The sequence below is a fragment of the Cucumis sativus genome, chromosome 1, assembly GCF_000004075.3.
Source record: "Cucumis sativus cultivar 9930 chromosome 1, Cucumber_9930_V3, whole genome shotgun sequence".
Lineage (NCBI taxonomy): Eukaryota > Viridiplantae > Streptophyta > Magnoliopsida > Cucurbitales > Cucurbitaceae > Cucumis > Cucumis sativus.
This window is the reverse complement of record NC_026655.2, coordinates 25,862,874-25,879,528: the sequence shown is the minus strand read 5'-3', so window position 1 is coordinate 25,879,528 and position 16,655 is coordinate 25,862,874. Positions and strand designations below refer to the sequence as shown.

The following is a 16,655-nucleotide window of genomic DNA, read 5'->3' as shown; positions in this document are numbered from 1 at the left end:
TGTTCTATTATTCGTTATTCGAATTTTATCTCTCCAATTATACTTGAAAAAAAACTCTGATCTCTTCTCAAAGGTGTACTTTGTTTAAAAAATAACTTTTCATCATCTATTCACAATAAAATGTTTGATATTCTTTTGTCATTGCTATTAACAAACTAGTCGTTAAACTTGATAAGATTGACATATAGTTATTATTTAAAATTCAACAAATGATTATAAATGAATTGTTTTGCAAACCAAGAGAGAATTAAGAAATTACTAATACAAACTTTTTCTATCCAATGTATTAATTGAAAATTAGGAAAAGATGAAGTTAATCGTGTAATTTTGCGGTATTTTATTTTGATTTAAATGAAAATAAAAATGCATAAAAATGTTTGAAGTTTAGGGCCGGAATTATTAAACCTAAAAAAGCACGTGGGGGAAAGAAAAAGGGGACGTGAAACACACAAATTACAATTGAGGCCGCAATTGCCAATTGGCATGCCTTTAATGGGGATCGCTTACGTACCTCTCAGATCTCATAAATGAATCCCCCCTTTTACCTCACGAATACAATTTCAAACTCATCTTTATTTTATGCTTTAATTTAAATTACATCTCCTGGGGGTTGACCTTTTACATATATCATTTTATTATTCATTATAATAATTTTTTATTTATTTATTAATCAAATTTCAAGTGGGGAATTTTTTATTCTTTATTTTTTTAGAAATGGGTGTGATTTCTTTGTTTAATTATTAAAAGTAGTAATTAATTTGGGTATGACCATCCAATTTTTTTATTTTTTTTTTAAAATTACGTCATATTAAGATATCTGTTTATTTAATTTTGATAAATAAAAGCAAAACAAAAGATGGAGTTAGTGTGTGCGATAGATGCTTCAATTCTCTATGTGGAGGAAGACTGACTTCTTCATGGTTGGGAGTTAATTGTATAAGCAGCAGCATATCTTATGTATAGACTTGGGGAGGACTGTGGTATATATAATGACGATATTGTATATCATTCTCATTTTCAACGGTCGGATAAGTATATGTATGGAGCTTTGCATTTTAAATCGGTTGAGTTTTGTATTTGAAAATGTTTCTTTTTATATATTGGTCACGACGGGAATCTCTAATTTCCTTAAATTCTCAATTTGACTTTATTTCGTGCTCCACTCGTATAGGTAAACTCGCGAGAAATTTTACATGTATTTTAGTAGTAAGGTGGTCTCGTCTACATTTTAGAAAAAGATTAGGCGCAAAAATCAAATGTACAAGTCCACCCGACTCTTCTTTTACGTTGTTTATACTTTCTTTTTGAAAACATCGTGTTTTTAGGTAAGAAAGGATACAATTTGAACTTCGAACGTATAATTTAGAGAGGTAAAGGATGAGATTATATTTAATTTGTGAAAGCCTTTTAAAAGTAACTTTTGATGTATTGTATATTAACTAAAGAAGAAATTTCGAAAGTAATTTAAATAGACTTTGGATGAATATATTCCTTAATCTTTTTTCAAGTTTGAATCAAATTTCTATAACCAAAGATAAAGTGTGCCACGTAAGTTCCAGGTGGAAAGTTCTATCCAAAAAAAGCTTTCCTAAATCTTTCATTTGCAAAGAAGATAAAAGGGTGGAAGTTTCAATCGTAAGCTATAAAAGTAATTGCACACATAACACAACACGTCCATATATCTATCTACCTATCTATATATATATATATATATATATATATAAATTTATAATGGGACCCACATGTCAAAAGATGTGATTGTGATTGATGATAATATAAGATATGGAGTTTAATTCCCTTATTTACAATATAAGATAAGCTGCAAAAATGAGCACAACGTAGGTTTTTATTAATTTATTAACGCTAAATTGTGTGTATTTATGTATGTATATATATATATATATATATATATTAAACTAACCATAGTTGGTGTAGTGGCGGTTTGATCGAAAAATTGATTCCAACCGTTCGATCATCACTCATAGTAAAAACAATAAACAAATAGAGCTTTTAAATAAATGTGCAAACTTCAAAAATTTTATTATTTGTTACCGTTTTTACTATTTTACGTCTGCCACTTTTTTTTGTTCTCTTTTACCGTGTTTACACCTCACACCTATACTATTAATTATAACTCAAACTAATTTAATCTATAATTTAAGTATAAACTATACGATAACTCAACTATAACAACCAACTTCCTAGTCTCAAAATTCGAAGTGCATGTAATATTATATTATAGGGTGGGTTAGTTTTAATTTTTAAATGAAAAAACTCCTTCCAATAATTAAAGTGACGTTATTTCCTCTATGTCATCGTATGACGTTTACATCAAATTACCCTTTTACTTCAATCCATTAGTGATTGATTGACAAATATTAATATTTTAAATACACCCACTTTACCTAATGTTTATGGGTACATAAATCCAAATATTATGTACCATGATATGTTCATCATTTTAACAACGTGCTATATATTGTGTGAATCAAATTCTTCTAGGATCTTGGAACAATTATTCTTGAGCTTTAATTATACCATTTTGAATAATGATTTAATAGTTGTATTGATTTAAATTCTAATGGTACCTTTAGGGGAGAGAAAGAGTTATAAAAAGAAAAATTATGATAATTCTAGTGTTACTATAAATGTGTTTCGGAAAGGATTACCTCAAAAGTTATTTATTATTATTACTTTTAAAAAATTTATATTCTAAATCAAATATACGAATATTCATATATTTAATTTATTAAATTGTCATATTTTCGTAAAATAAGTTACATTAGTTTTCTTTAATTTAGATTTTGTTATATTTTTAAAAATTTTCAAATGTTGTTATATATGCTAATACTTTGAATCTAATTCCTATATGTGCAATAGTCTCCAATTAAATTGATTGGTGATCCAAGGGAGATCATTTATAGTCCCAATTACAAAAATTCTTTACAGATCATTCATACATTTACTCAAATAATTTATTTTGTATCGTTCAAAGATAATTATCAACAATTTAAAAAGTTTAAAGTGTAATTATTTCAAACTACAAACAAACCTATGCCATAATATGTGAAGTCACATCATAGCTTTAATTTAACTTAGTCAACATTTTATGACTAAAAAAATAAGTTATGTATCTGAAAAATGACAAAATCTTAGTGACCAAAATACATTTGGCCTCTCAATTTTATTAAAGAAAGAGAATAATTATTAAAATATGTAAAATATAAATTTTTTTAAAAAATAGAAAAGCCCATTTAAAACGTGGTGATAAATTATAAAACTAAAAAAGAAAAAAAAATACTCAAATTATGGCACACGTGTAAAGTGCTTTGCACGTACGAAATTGTGCTTTTAGTATCCCTTCCCATACCACTTGTGTATTACTTTATAATGATGAAATTATTTGATTTGATTCTAAAATTTCACTATCATTTTACCTTTTCTTCATAAAGTGCGAAAACATTAATCACTTTTTGTTTTTTTGACTTCAAGTTTTATTAAATTTTGTTTCCTTTTTCCTTTTGTCCTTTTACATAATTATAAATCCCACCCTATATTACGTTAACGCAGTAATTTTGATCACACGTTTTCTTTCCTGCACACATTAGGTTTATTGAATTCTAAATAAGTTCAATACACCAGCTTAGGTTTCCTTATTGTCCCCGGTTCAGTAATAAATAAGAGAACTCATTCTCTCTTGGTGTTATCGTCATTGAATAGGTTGAACGAGTAACCTTCGTGTGAGTTGGATCTAGGTCACTTTTTTGTTAGTGTTTTGAAAGAGGAAACTAGACCTTCTTTTGTTTTCAAATATAACAAAATGGATCAAAATGTTTAGATATAACACAATATCACTTCGAGATGTTGATAGACATTAATGAATTATTATCATATGTCATATAAAGATACTCATTGACACTTGTAGATGTTGATAGACAGTGGATTTTTTACATATATATTTTATAAATATTTTCAATAATTTTATAATTTAAAACGATTTTCCTTTATAAACTAATTATCCTATGTTTTAAGATAAACTTTTTGGTTGCTTTAAATTTATTTTTATGTATATTGGATTTTTTTAAACAAGTATTTATTATTGATTTATGCTTTACAATTATTTAATTAATGTAAAAAATAAAATCATCAATTTTATTTATTTTCCTTTCAAAAGTGGTTGGAACCTTTATCTTTTACCGCTATATAAAAACTTTATTAAACTTTTTTTAACAAATATACTTTACCAAACGTTAATTCAATTTAACTTACAAAAAAAAAAAAAAGAGGTTATGGATTCAAAAATCTCCACTCTAAATTGTAGGAAGATAGATAAATAATAAATAAATATATATATATATATATATATATTATATATATATATATATATATATATATATATATATATATATATATATATATGAATTTTTCATATATTAAGGTTTTTTCTTCGTCTTTTTACTCGTTATATGTTTTATTTTATCTTACACTTTAGAGTCTGTTCAAATTTTATGTTCAATTTTAATCTTTAAACTATAAATCTTAAGGGATCGTATTGGAAAAAGGATTGAATTATGGAGGGTTAGTTTGTTATGATAAACCTAGTGTTATGATAGTATATGTTTAAGATAATGATTATATAGATAATGTTATGACAAGACGTGTATGGAGAATGGTTATGCAAGTAGTGTTATGATTTTTTTTTTAAGTGTATATTATAAATTCAATATACAAATTTCATATATTTAATTTACCAAATCGTTCTAGATTTTGTAAAACAATTTGCATTAATTTATTTAAATATGACGTTCATTTTCAACATTTTTTAAGTATATGCTACGTTTCAATAAATTAGTTTTTATGACGGTAACACGCCACTTGTAAACATGTAAATAAGTGCAAATAATAATTAAAAATAGGAAGTACTCGAAACATAAAATAACAATAAAGAATTTTACTAGTTTTAGTTTTGTTTTCTAGTGAAAAATTACAATAAATCTAGTTTTGGGTTTTTTTTTTAAATTTTATTTTTGTGTACTTTTAAAATATTTACTTTAATTTTTATTATTTTTTATCTGTGATTTACATACTTTCAAAAGATTTATTTTAGTCGTTTTGTAATATCATCCGTATAACCAGAGATTTGTTACGTTAATTTAACCAAGCTTAATTTAATAACCAAAACAACATTATAAAAGTGAGAAAATATACACAAACCACTTATAAATAATAGGTTTATTGAAATTACAGCTCCACTATTTTTTTTTAATCAAATAGTCCTTATAGTTTGCTAATTATTGTAATCAATTTATAGTAGTTTGTTAATATTTTACCATTTTTTTATTGAATTAATATTTCTTAGATATATAAGCTAATTAACAAAACAGAACGAGGTTGAGATTGACATCAAAATTTTAATTTCACAATTATATTGATATGAATTATAACATAGAGCTGATCGAAGGTAATTAAATTAAAAATTTAATTGTGTAATCATGATAAATTACCTAATTCAAATAAAACCAGTTATAAAGTTTTCGATCAATTGTTATTGCTTGAATCTCCTTATTTGAGTTCACCTCCTATTGAACGTGAGAATTCAATGTTAACTATATCTTTTTAGCTCTTCAATATGTGATTGGTGTTGGAGGTAACTCAATAAATCGTTAGTTCTCACAAATAAAAAAGAAAAAAGAAGAAGAAAAAATCTTTATTTTTTAAGCAACTCTTCCTCTTCCTTCATTCACTAACTCTTCCTATTCCTTTACTAAAAGAATTTATTTATTATTGGATTCCAACAGCTTCTTACATCTCCAACAAATTTAAGAAATGCATGTAATTGAAATTTGAAATTTGGTTCACTTACAAATTTGTTCCTAATAGTTTAGAAAAAAGAAAGAAAAAAAAAAGAGTAGAATTTAGTACCAAATTTAAAAATTAGAATTGAATCATTGTGGTTTGATAAATTTGCAAATTGATCTAATTTTCTTTTTATTTAATAGTTGTTCATATTTGCAAATTGGAAGTATATTATTCATATTTACATAAGTGGCCATAAAAAAATGTGGCTTTCATTTCATCGGTTCTTAAACGCGCCACAAATGCTCAGTTCATCGTCAAGATAAAGTGAGGGCCGAGCTGCTCAGTAATGGCGTCCCTTCTCAGCCTATCAACTCCGCCATCCCCCATTAATCTGCGACGCAAGGTGTCCTTTCTTCTACTGAACCTAAAAGTTTCAATAACTGTTTTTATTTATCGTCTATTTCTTTGTCGAGTCATTTTCTTTTTGTCTGTGTTTATGTAACTTGTAGCGTAGTTATCGATTTCTAGATTGTTTGCGAATTTTTTAGTTGAAGTTTTCCTAGAGTTTAGGATGTGTTCGTTCGGGAGGAAATTTGTGAAAACAATTGCAATTTCTTTGAGGTTTTGGTAACCGTTTGGTTTTTGGGTTTTGAAATTTAAGCCTGTAAACATTCATTTCAACTCTAAATTTCTTATTCAAAAACCGAACCAAAATTTGAAAACTAAAACAACTAGTTGTTTTATTTTATTTTTTATAAATTTGGTTGTCTTTGGAATTTGGTTAAGAATTCAACTCTTGTAATCGGGAGGAATTAAGCTTAATTTTCAATAACCGGAAATTAAAAAATGAATTGGTAAGTTCATTTTTAGAATTGATATTTGTATGGAAAGAAAATGGTAATAGAGTATTCCCTCCTTTTTTTTAGTGATGCTTTCAATTACTGTCGTGTAATTTCATTTTCTTTGCAATGTTAAATGAGTCTTGGCCGTTTTTTTTCTTCTTCTGAAGAACAGGTGAATCTTCCCAATTTCAGTTCTATATCTACAAACTCTTCATTTAAAAAACATGGGAAAATTGAAAGGGTTGGTGGTTGTGGTTATCATGGAAGTTGCTTTACAACAAGAGCCAAGGGGGGCATTGAGCAAGATGTGCTTGAGAAGGATAAAGAGCCAATTGAAATTGATGTTGAGAATGGTAACCTTCATGTTCTAAATATGTTCCCATACGTTGGATCATTGCTTCACACATGCACGTTAAGCTAACTTAATCTCTCTTATGGAATAAATTTGACTGCCATTTTTTTTTTTGGAAATAGAAACATTTCATTGATGAATGAAATAGGGGAAATCTGTTAGTTTTGCTCATATTTGTGTTTAGTGAGGTGTGAACAAAATGTGCCTAAGATATTAATAGTTGCCACTTTTCCTTTTCTTTTGTTTGGAGATGTTTACTGAGTTCTATTGAACTATAGATTATGGAGCCGTTGGCGTTCACCATGTTGGAGTACTCTGCGAGAATCTTGAGAGATCACTTCACTTTTATCTAAATATTCTAGGCAAGTCAATTCTCTGTTGATCATTAAATGCACGTTGAATATTCATAGGTGGTATACTTTAAAGGATGAATTTCAACTGTAAAATAGGTCTTCAAATAAACGAAGCAAGGCCACACGATAAGCTTCCTTATAGAGGTGCTTGGTTGTGGGTGGGTGCTGAGATGATTCATTTGATGGAACTTCCAAACCCTGATCCTTTAACTGGACGACCTGAACATGGAGGCCGCGATCGTCACACTTGTCTTGGAATAAGGGATGTATCAAAGTTGAAAGCAATTCTTGATAAAGCTGGTAAAAATCTTCCCTTAACAAAGGGGAATAGCTTGTTACTTTTCATGTTACAAAATTGTCCAGACATAATGGTAGAATTACATTTATTAATTCGTAGCCGATACTAAAAAAACGGGTTTCCTTTTGTTGTGGGTTTCTTCTTTTTTGGATGCCCCCTTATTCTTTCCTATTTTGTCTTAATGAAAGTTTGTTTTGACATGAGAAAATGTATATATTTGTGTGTGCTGTGAGAGAGATATATCTACGTTTCATACTTTACTGTCGGATCATGCAGGTATTCCCTATACGCTTAGCAAGTCAGGAAGGCCAGCAATCTTTACAAGAGATCCAGATGCAAATGCTTTAGAATTTACTCAAGTGGATGGCTGACTGAGTTCTTGTCAAATAGACTCCTTTTATGTTCTATGAGCTTCCACTGCTTTAAACACCTCACGATCTTCAAATCACTGAAAAGGTCAGTTGCAATATACTATGGTTTCGGATGAACAAACAACATGATATCATCTTACTGCAAGGAAACTAGAATATGAATATATGTATGCATGCCGTGTACAAGCAAACCAGCAATATGCTATAGCCTGTAAATATATAAACCGAGCATCTTCTCTTCTGAAAAGATCATCTCTGTATTTTTCTCCTTTTTCTGTAAGCCACAATATTAGTGGTGTCTTACTGGTCTATCTCTGAGGTTGAAGGATACAAGCTGTTGGTAATTGTTTTTAACCTTCGAAGGGTAGTTTAGAAACAGAAGGCTAACTTAAAGTTGGTACCTGGTTCAACCGCAGGAATAAAACTACTATTCGGATGTGGCCTCCCTTGTTGATAATGATTTTGTTCAAAAATTCAGTTAAAGTAGAAAGTATCATGAAGCACTTTAACGCTATAGAATCAGGCGACAATGTTCACTTTTCAAATTCAACAAAGTTAGAAATATCAAGTTTTCGAAGACTGAAAAGGGAACAATATGTTAATGAAACAGAAATGATGATGCAGTTGACTATCTTCATACAAACATGTAGGAAAAGGAAAGGAGGAGCTGATTGAGATAGAGACTAAGCTTAGTATTACGACTGGTGACAGAGAGAGAGAAAGCACACAGAATATCTAGCATAAGCGGCCATGCAAGAAAATAACTATGTGTGCTCCCTCTCTTCTGTCACCTTCCTTGAGATTACCTTCCGTATGTTGAGCAAATTTTCCTTCAGCTAGTAAGTTATACTGGAAAACGTGGATAAGTTGCAACAGAAATAGAGATTTGGATGGTTGATCTGGTTTGATATAAAACAATACTAATTACTGATATTTGTAGGAAGGTTACTTCTGTTTCTTCTTAAAAAAACATAATTAATATCTGCTTTAAACTCTTATTGGTCGCCCTATCATAAAGCTCTGATTGGAAGTAATTACACCACTTGGTTGGGGAGTGGGCACTATTAGACGTCAATGAACAAAATTATTCTTAGCCCATTGGAACCGATTTTAAATGTTTCTTTGTTACAGGTCACATGTGCAATAAAATTGCTGGTCCTTTACTGAGTGATAATTTTTAACATTTTTTCAGTGAGACACTGATAACATTTCTTCTGTTCACAAAGAAAGCATCTAATCCAGGCCTTATACCCACCTATCTCAGATCATCTTTAGATTTTATAGTATTTGTTGGTGTGGGAGTTCTTTTGTGAGTCCTTTGTGGGCTGTCTATCTGTCAGGTTGCTTCTTTAGTCTAGTTCGAGCGGACTTGTGAGAGAGTACTCACATTGATGTGTTGTCTAATCGACCACACTCTAACATCCAAGTTAAAACACAAGTGTATAGTTCATCTGAACACAAGAAGTAAAGTTAGTGTTCTCTTTTGGAGTTCACTTGCTTCCTCTCCTTGGGGTTGTCAAATATGTCTATTTATAAATTTCTCTAGTATCTATTAGCACTCGCATGTGATTACATATAACATCGGCGGTGTCAGGCTGGTTGCAACCCTCGAGATTGAAGGATGGAAAAGTTGAGCTCGACTCAGTTATGTCTTGATTAATATAATTCTCTTGGCTCGGCTAGTTTGGCCAACCAAAGTTTATCACTTTTTCCTTTGGGACACATGCTTCTCCATTCCCCTCCTAGTTTCCAATGGTAGGAACCCATCCATGAGCTTTAAGCCTTGACTGGTGTAACCCTCAACCATGTTTATTGTCAATTTTTTTGTTGGATATTAATTTTATGTGATCTTGAACTTGTAGTTTTAAAAATAATGAAGCTTTCAGGAAATGGATTAAAGGGACCCAATCGTCAAAAGGGTACTGAGAAAGGAGTTTCTAGAATATCAAGATTCCATTTATTGCTGACTTAATGTTGTCGTAGAAGTAAACAAAGAATTTGGAGAGTTTTGTATAGTAAATATATAGACTGACCCATCGATGTGCTTTGCTACTAGTGGGACACTAGGGGGATTATTGATTTTGCTAACAGCCATCTTTATAGAGGAAGAGTGGTGATGAGAGAAAGATTAGGGTTAATGTTATTATAAGTGGCCATCTTGGTGTCGACACGTAGCAAGCAATAAATTATAATTTAAAAAGATAGTGATAATTAACTTTGAGATCACATTAAATAACTTCGTCACGAAGAGGAGACAGCATTTATGCTTTAGGATATAAAGGAGGTAAATTGTGCCAATTACCATTTCCTATTCTCATAGAAAATAGAGATTATTTTTCTGTTTGCCTTCTGAAAAGTAGTTGGATGGAATATTTGGGAGCACATTGGAAATCATTATTACTCATTTTATTACTGTCTTTGAGCTTAGCTTCCAATAGAAATCTGGTGAGAGGTATAACAAGTATTTTTTAAACAGAAAATCTTAAATTAGTGGTGACATGTTACGATCCTTGATTGGTAGAGTTGGATTCTGAGTGCTTGTGCTTTGGTCAAGGGTTGGCTTGCATAATTGTTGAACTGAGCTCATAAAAGAATCTACAAAACCACACCGTTGATTGAAGACAATACCAGATCCATATGGAATTGTAGGTATGATTGGTCCACTAAGTTGAGTTGAGTTAGTTATCTTCATAAGTTGATGTTAACTAACTCAACCTCACTAGTGAGTTTGCACATTTATCCATAAATCTCATCTTCCCTTCCTCTTCTCTCCAATGAATACCTCACCATTATTGACAACCAACTCCAGCAACAACTGTCCACATGTGATTACTCAGTGATAAATTATTTTAACATTTTAAAATTTTTCTACTAACATAAAAGAAAAAGTATACTTTTTTATATTACAACAAAACCTGACTTTATAGCTTAATTTTATACCTCAAACACAGACTTTCAAACTGTAGGTTCAATATTTCTGCACCCCAAACAACAATCTTTTGAACTCATGTACACATTAACTCTTGGCTTCAAAACTTAATTCAATGACACAAAAGTTTTGGATGGAGCGAGCTTGGATGAACAACCACACTTCAAAGAGCCTAGAAACTATGACGAGGATTGGTCGATGAGCTTATCTGCTTCTTAGGATTTCCTGAACGAGTATTTGCTTTTAAATAGAATTGAAATAGACTAATTGAATTATTGTGAATGAAACATGCGGGATTGACTATATGACTAGCTCACTTGGATTCTTTTCTGTTTTAGCTTTGCTGGTTATATGATCTTAGATGCTCAAAACTCTGCCTTGTGAGTTTTATGTTCTTGAAGGAGTGTCAGAAAGACAGAAACTCACTATTCTACTTGCCTATTTGTTGAGCAATTGTTGAAGGAATCTCAAAGCTCAATTGGGCTAGTTCGATGAGCTCAGTTCAAGTTTGGTTTGGTGTTGAATCTTTTGAAAATTTGAAAGACTAGTTCGGTTGTGTGTAAGACAGATTTTTAATTGGAGTTTTATGTTAAAAAAATACCAAATTAGTTTATATAATAAATGTGGGTTAAAAAATTCAAAATCAAACATTTGGGTTAAAAAAATCGGTTTTTACTTTTTCATTTAGTTTCTCTTCCCGTTTCATCTTCTCTTTCTTCTTCATCCTCATCTTTTTCGTCAAATTCTCTCTCTCTCTCTTTTCCTTATTTTTATATTTCTTCTCAATTTCTTTCTACTCCTCCGCCCCAACCTTAAATTTGTTCACTTCAAACTGTTTGGATAATTTTGTTGAAAAATGATTGAATGGTGAAGGAATAACCCCACTAAATGTAAGAGCATATACTTAACTTTTATCTTAAAATCTTAATCCAGAAAATATGAATCATCTATAACAGAAATCTCTTGTGTGCAATTGAGATTTTTGGATTACCACCATTTTGAACCCATGTGGTGTCTTTAGGGGTAGACCCATTGTCGGTGGTTTGGAAGCCTCTGCAATTTGGGTACATACTCAAGTCTTTGAGTTGGAATTGGGAGCATCAAAGAAGCCATTCATGAAGATGTAGATTAGATGAAGAAGAGGGGATGCCAAATTAATTTGAAAAGTAAAAAGTAAAAAGAAAAAACCGATTTTTGTAACCCAAATGTTTTACTTTAATTTTTTTTAAAAATAGAAAAAAATATTTCACTTTGAAAAAGAACACCAAAGACAAAAAAAAAAAAAAAATTGATAGGGTAAATATTTTGTAAAAATTTTCTATCTTCCATAATTTGCATTTTTCTTTATTAGAAAATTTGATATGGGAAGAAAAATTGTCTAAGGATAAAAAAGAATTGAAACTATTTATAAAGTATTGAAATTTTTTTTAATAAAATAAAGAATTAGGATGAATTTTACTATATTTGGTAAATAGTTTTACTATTTTTAAAAATGTTTCTTTTTATTATTTTTTATTTGCTAATTCATTTTGTTTTTAAGTCTGAAGGAACAATTAGGACTACTTTAAGCTTTTGGGAGAGAACATATACCAAAGTTGAACGATTATTATTTTGAATCTAATTATTATATTTGTAACTATTTCTATTTTAATTTTGTTTTTGTTTTATAATGCATTTCACACACATGAAAATAGGCATTTATTAGATGTGTAACAACCACCATTCTAACAATCACATTCCATTAGCATAAGTTACATTGTTTGATATCAATTTTATTGCCTTCTGAATGGACACTTACATTTCAAAATATGAATCCCTTTCAACGATAACATAATATTAACTAATAATATTTGAATTAGCCTTCTATCCCTTTTTCATTTTCGTTTTTGTAATTTCTTCTTCCTCCTTTCTTTTCCATATTTCATTTTCTTTCTTTGTTTATTTTACCCTTTCTTTTCACACACACAATATGTTGGTAGAGTCCTTGAATGTCGAACAAATAAGTGACAAGCCTAGTGTTATTCATTAGTGATTGAATTTCAATCTTGCATTGAAATGGTTTTAAAAGTCATTTACATATAAACATTTTTTTTTATAGACTATCTCAAACAAAAATTCGAATTTATTTGGTTATATTATCTCAAAACTTTTTTTCTATACCGAAGATTGTTTGGTTTGGTGGTATACTCAAAGTGTTTCTAATAATGCTTCATTACTATATACATATATATAAGACAACCATCGAATACTATGGACTAATAATTTTAATTTTTATGTTTATAAACACTTTCACTAACCCATTTTTTTTTAACATATGGTTGTTGGAGTTGCTCATCGAAAGTTATCGTTGATGTTGGTTGTTAGAGGTGGTAGTCATGCTCAGTTAGACATTAAGAGATGGTTACTAGAGGTGATTGTTGGAAGTAATTGATGAATGTGGTTGTTGAAAGATTCCATCGAAGCTACGCAACAATAGTCTTAGACAAAGGTTGTCAAAGTTGATTGTTAAAGCATGTCGTCAGAGTTGATTGTCGACGGTGACTGACGGGTGGAGTCACAAAAACACTAGAAAGAGAGAAGAAGATATAAGAGAAGATGAAGTTTCTTGATAAATGTACAAACTTCAATAACAAACATTATTAAAGTTGGTGTAGTTGAGTTATTTAATACTAACTTATAAAATTTGTGAGTCAAACATTTTGTTTAGTTAAAAACTTAATATTACTCAACCGACTAAATGGCCTAAACACTCCCTTAATACCTCACGAAAGGTTCAAATTTAAATGTAATGAAAAACAAAAAACAAATTACTTCTTTAAACTTCAAAACTCAACTTCTTATTTTCATTTAAATCTTTGAAAAAAAATACGATCACTTCAAAATTCCTATCGTAAAAAGGTTAAATTTAAAAGACGAAAGCAACATTTAAAAATCATTCAAAATTTGTATCATTCAATTTCCTACAAAGCAAATATAAATGTTTTAATAGATACATCTCAAAGAATATTTTCTTTAAAATGTGTTTGAAATATATTTTCAAATGTTTAATTTAAAAGTATGTGATTAGAAAAATCAGTGTTTGTTAACCAATCAAAATAGATTTTGAGGTGTGTTTTAAACAATTTTTTCACCAAAAAAGAGTAAATAAAATCGAGTTTTTTAGATAATATATTTTACTTGCATAAGACAAGAGCCAAAATGAGTTTAGCTCACTTCCGTGTGTCATCGTTAGAAATCCAACGTAAACAAAGTTCATTGAAAGAAACGAATAGGAAGATACAAGTTAAATGGGATAGTTAGAAGAATGTAATCAATTGGGAACAAAATAACGAGTTGATTGAACAAATCTTTCCACAAAATTTCAAGTTTAAGTGATCCTCTCTATTCAAAGAACATGGGGATGGATAGATCATACCAATGGACAAGGAATAAGCATATGATGGGGCCATACAAGTGTAGGAAAATGTATGCAATTCCATAATACAAACTGGCTGCACCTTCAAATCCTGGAAGGATGGGGCCGAAAAAAAAAAAAAGAGGAAAAAAGAAGAAAATTCTACAGAAATTAGAAAGCCAACAGAGTGAAAAATCTGCATAACATTTTACATTATCCGGCAAAGTTTTTTCTCTCTCTCTCATACTCTTGATGTTTTTGTGCTTAGTGCTTTGCTGTTGACACAGAAGGACAAAAGAAAAGAAAAATGCATCATCAAACCCTAGCCACCAATAGAAAATGACCAATTATTTTCTGGTTCACAGTATCAAACCAAAACAGTAACAAATCCCCCCAACTATAGAAGTACAAGGCCAAGTTCACTTGGTTTCAATGCATCTCGAATCCGATAATTATACAGGTAATAGTGAAGTTGCCCATCACCTGGACCAAATTTTAGTTCCTTCAGGAAGGATTCATTCTCCATGACATCCAATGCATTGAACACGTCAAAGTCTCTCTGTTTAGCGACAATAAGAGCATCATTCATCAACTGTAACAATGGAGTTTTGGTGGAGACGTTGTAATATGAATAAGCTGCCTTCAAAGTTGAGTATGTTTGGTTTCCAAGAATGGATGAAGGAAGTGTATAGAAGCTGCAGAAGTCAGTGACTTCATGAGTTTCGGGACTCTCAACCAAGAAACTGTCGACAACGCTCTCCTTGGGAAGTAGCCAATGCTCTACGTCGGTTTCATCAAAATCTGGGGCAACAATAAACTGGCTCAAGTAGTTTCTAAGAAGCCTAGTAACAGAAGGGACATCACGAAGTTCCATTTTTCGAAATCCGGGGGTAGCAGGTGAATCTGGTAACTTATAAAGTTTAATGGTTCGACTCATTGTCATCCTTGCCCCAAGCCTTGAAAACCCAACATCAATTAGCTTCTTTGGGTTCAAAGATCTGTGCCAATATTGGCAAGTTGTTATTGGGGTTGGAAGAACCACCCCAGCTGTATAAGCTGCTTGAAATATATTTTCCAGGTGAACCCTCCTAGTGACCTCTTTGATCATAACAGGAGCAAGTCTCTTCGATCTAAGCTTCTTGTGAACACACAAGAAATTGATCTCTGCCATCTTCACAACGTCATTGCGCGCCCGGATTCTAGCAGGGACACCACTGATGAAAGCAACCAACTTCTTGGAAGCTTTAGCACGAACTCCAATATGCCAGCTTGGGTAGTACCCTGGAGGTCTCAAAGCCCAACCAAGAAATTCCTTGGAATAATTGAATCTGAACAAGTTTTCATCGTCTTCAACATAATTATTCTTCAAGAGATTGTACACCTCCATACAAGTCTCTTCAGAGTCCATATCACAAGTTGTCCATTCATAGGAACTAGGAAGATTATAAGGCTCTTGTTTAATCTCGGATAATGGAGTTGGTGGTTCAATTGGCCCATCAGACAAACTAGAATCCCCAATGTCCTTAAATTGTCCAACAGGTTGAGTTTCCCAGAATTTGTGCCTTTTGCCAATGGACATAGAATCTTGAATCCTCCTAACCATGTTCTCCAATGAGCCATCATCCTTAGTAATTTTTCCTGCTTCATTTTCCTGATCTGGGTTTTCCTTAGGAGATCCTGGAGAACTATTGTTATCCTCCATCTCAACAAAATATTTCAACTTTAACAATCAATCAAAATCCTTCCACTTGATCAGAATAACCTGACAAACCACAATCTTCAAAATCTTTCTAAGAAAGCCCAATAGCATAAAAGCAACATATGTATATTTCATAGCCAGAAAAAAAAAAAAAAACAGCATGAACTCGATAAACAATCAACAGATCTTCAAAAATGGTACAAAATCCAAAAAGGGTAAAACAATGAAATTCTTCAAAAGCCAATGCAAAATTTCACATCCGGATGTGAGTATCAGTCACACGGTCAACGAAATGAAAAGAAACAAAACTGAAGAAGCGAATCAGGTGAAAAGAATAGAATGAATATGGAAGATAAGGAAGAACCTGAAGGTTAAAGAATGAGTTGAGGAAGAAACTTGTGGGATGAGAGAATCAGATCCTGAAAGGTGAAGTGGAATTTGATTGAGCGCTTGAAAATTGGACAAGTGAGGTTGCGAGTGCGACGGAAATGGCTATTAGGGTTATTTAAAAGTCCATTTTTTTTCTCTCTTTTTCCTGCTTCGATCGATCAAATTCTTCGTTGGAGATGACGATGGGCTTTCGTGAATTGCGAGGCGGGCTTTTGGGCCTTCATCTTT

General features: G+C 31.0%; 2 protein-coding genes across 7 annotated transcripts; one reads left to right on the top strand and one right to left on the bottom strand.

Annotated features, from left to right (window-relative positions):
- Positions 1-6,042: 6,042 nt before the first annotated feature.
- On the top strand, positions 6,043-11,580 carry LOC101203815. 5 transcript variants are annotated; one of them, XR_004214055.1, is made up of 6 exons: positions 6,043-6,202; positions 6,814-6,994; positions 7,272-7,355; positions 7,443-7,646; positions 7,921-8,100; positions 11,283-11,580. XR_004214055.1 is itself a non-coding variant. In XM_031880182.1 (5 exons), the coding sequence occupies exons 1-5, from the start codon at positions 6,146-6,148 to the stop codon at positions 8,013-8,015; spliced, it is 567 nt and encodes a 188-aa protein (XP_031736042.1). In that variant the 5' UTR covers positions 6,043-6,145; the 3' UTR covers positions 8,016-8,348. The 5 variants fall into 5 exon arrangements, 2 of the variants coding, with proteins under 2 accessions (XP_031736042.1, XP_011659996.1); XR_004214057.1 differs by lacking the exon at positions 11,283-11,580 and adding an exon at positions 10,982-11,281; XR_004214056.1 differs by lacking the exon at positions 11,283-11,580 and adding an exon at positions 8,432-9,113.
- A 2,723-nt stretch (positions 11,581-14,303) lies between these two features.
- On the bottom strand, positions 14,304-16,581 carry LOC101203401 (glycylpeptide N-tetradecanoyltransferase 1). Of its 2 annotated transcripts, none has more exons than XM_031889871.1 (2): positions 16,402-16,581; positions 14,304-16,115 (listed from the first exon to the last, which is right to left on the bottom strand). In XM_031889871.1, the coding sequence occupies exon 2, from the start codon at positions 16,038-16,040 to the stop codon at positions 14,736-14,738; it is 1,305 nt and encodes a 434-aa protein (XP_031745731.1). In that variant the 5' UTR covers positions 16,041-16,115; positions 16,402-16,581; the 3' UTR covers positions 14,304-14,735. The 2 variants fall into 2 exon arrangements, with proteins under 2 accessions (XP_031745731.1, XP_004144009.1); XM_004143961.3 differs by having other exon boundaries at positions 14,304-16,100; positions 16,402-16,578.
- Positions 16,582-16,655: the final 74 nt, after the last annotated feature.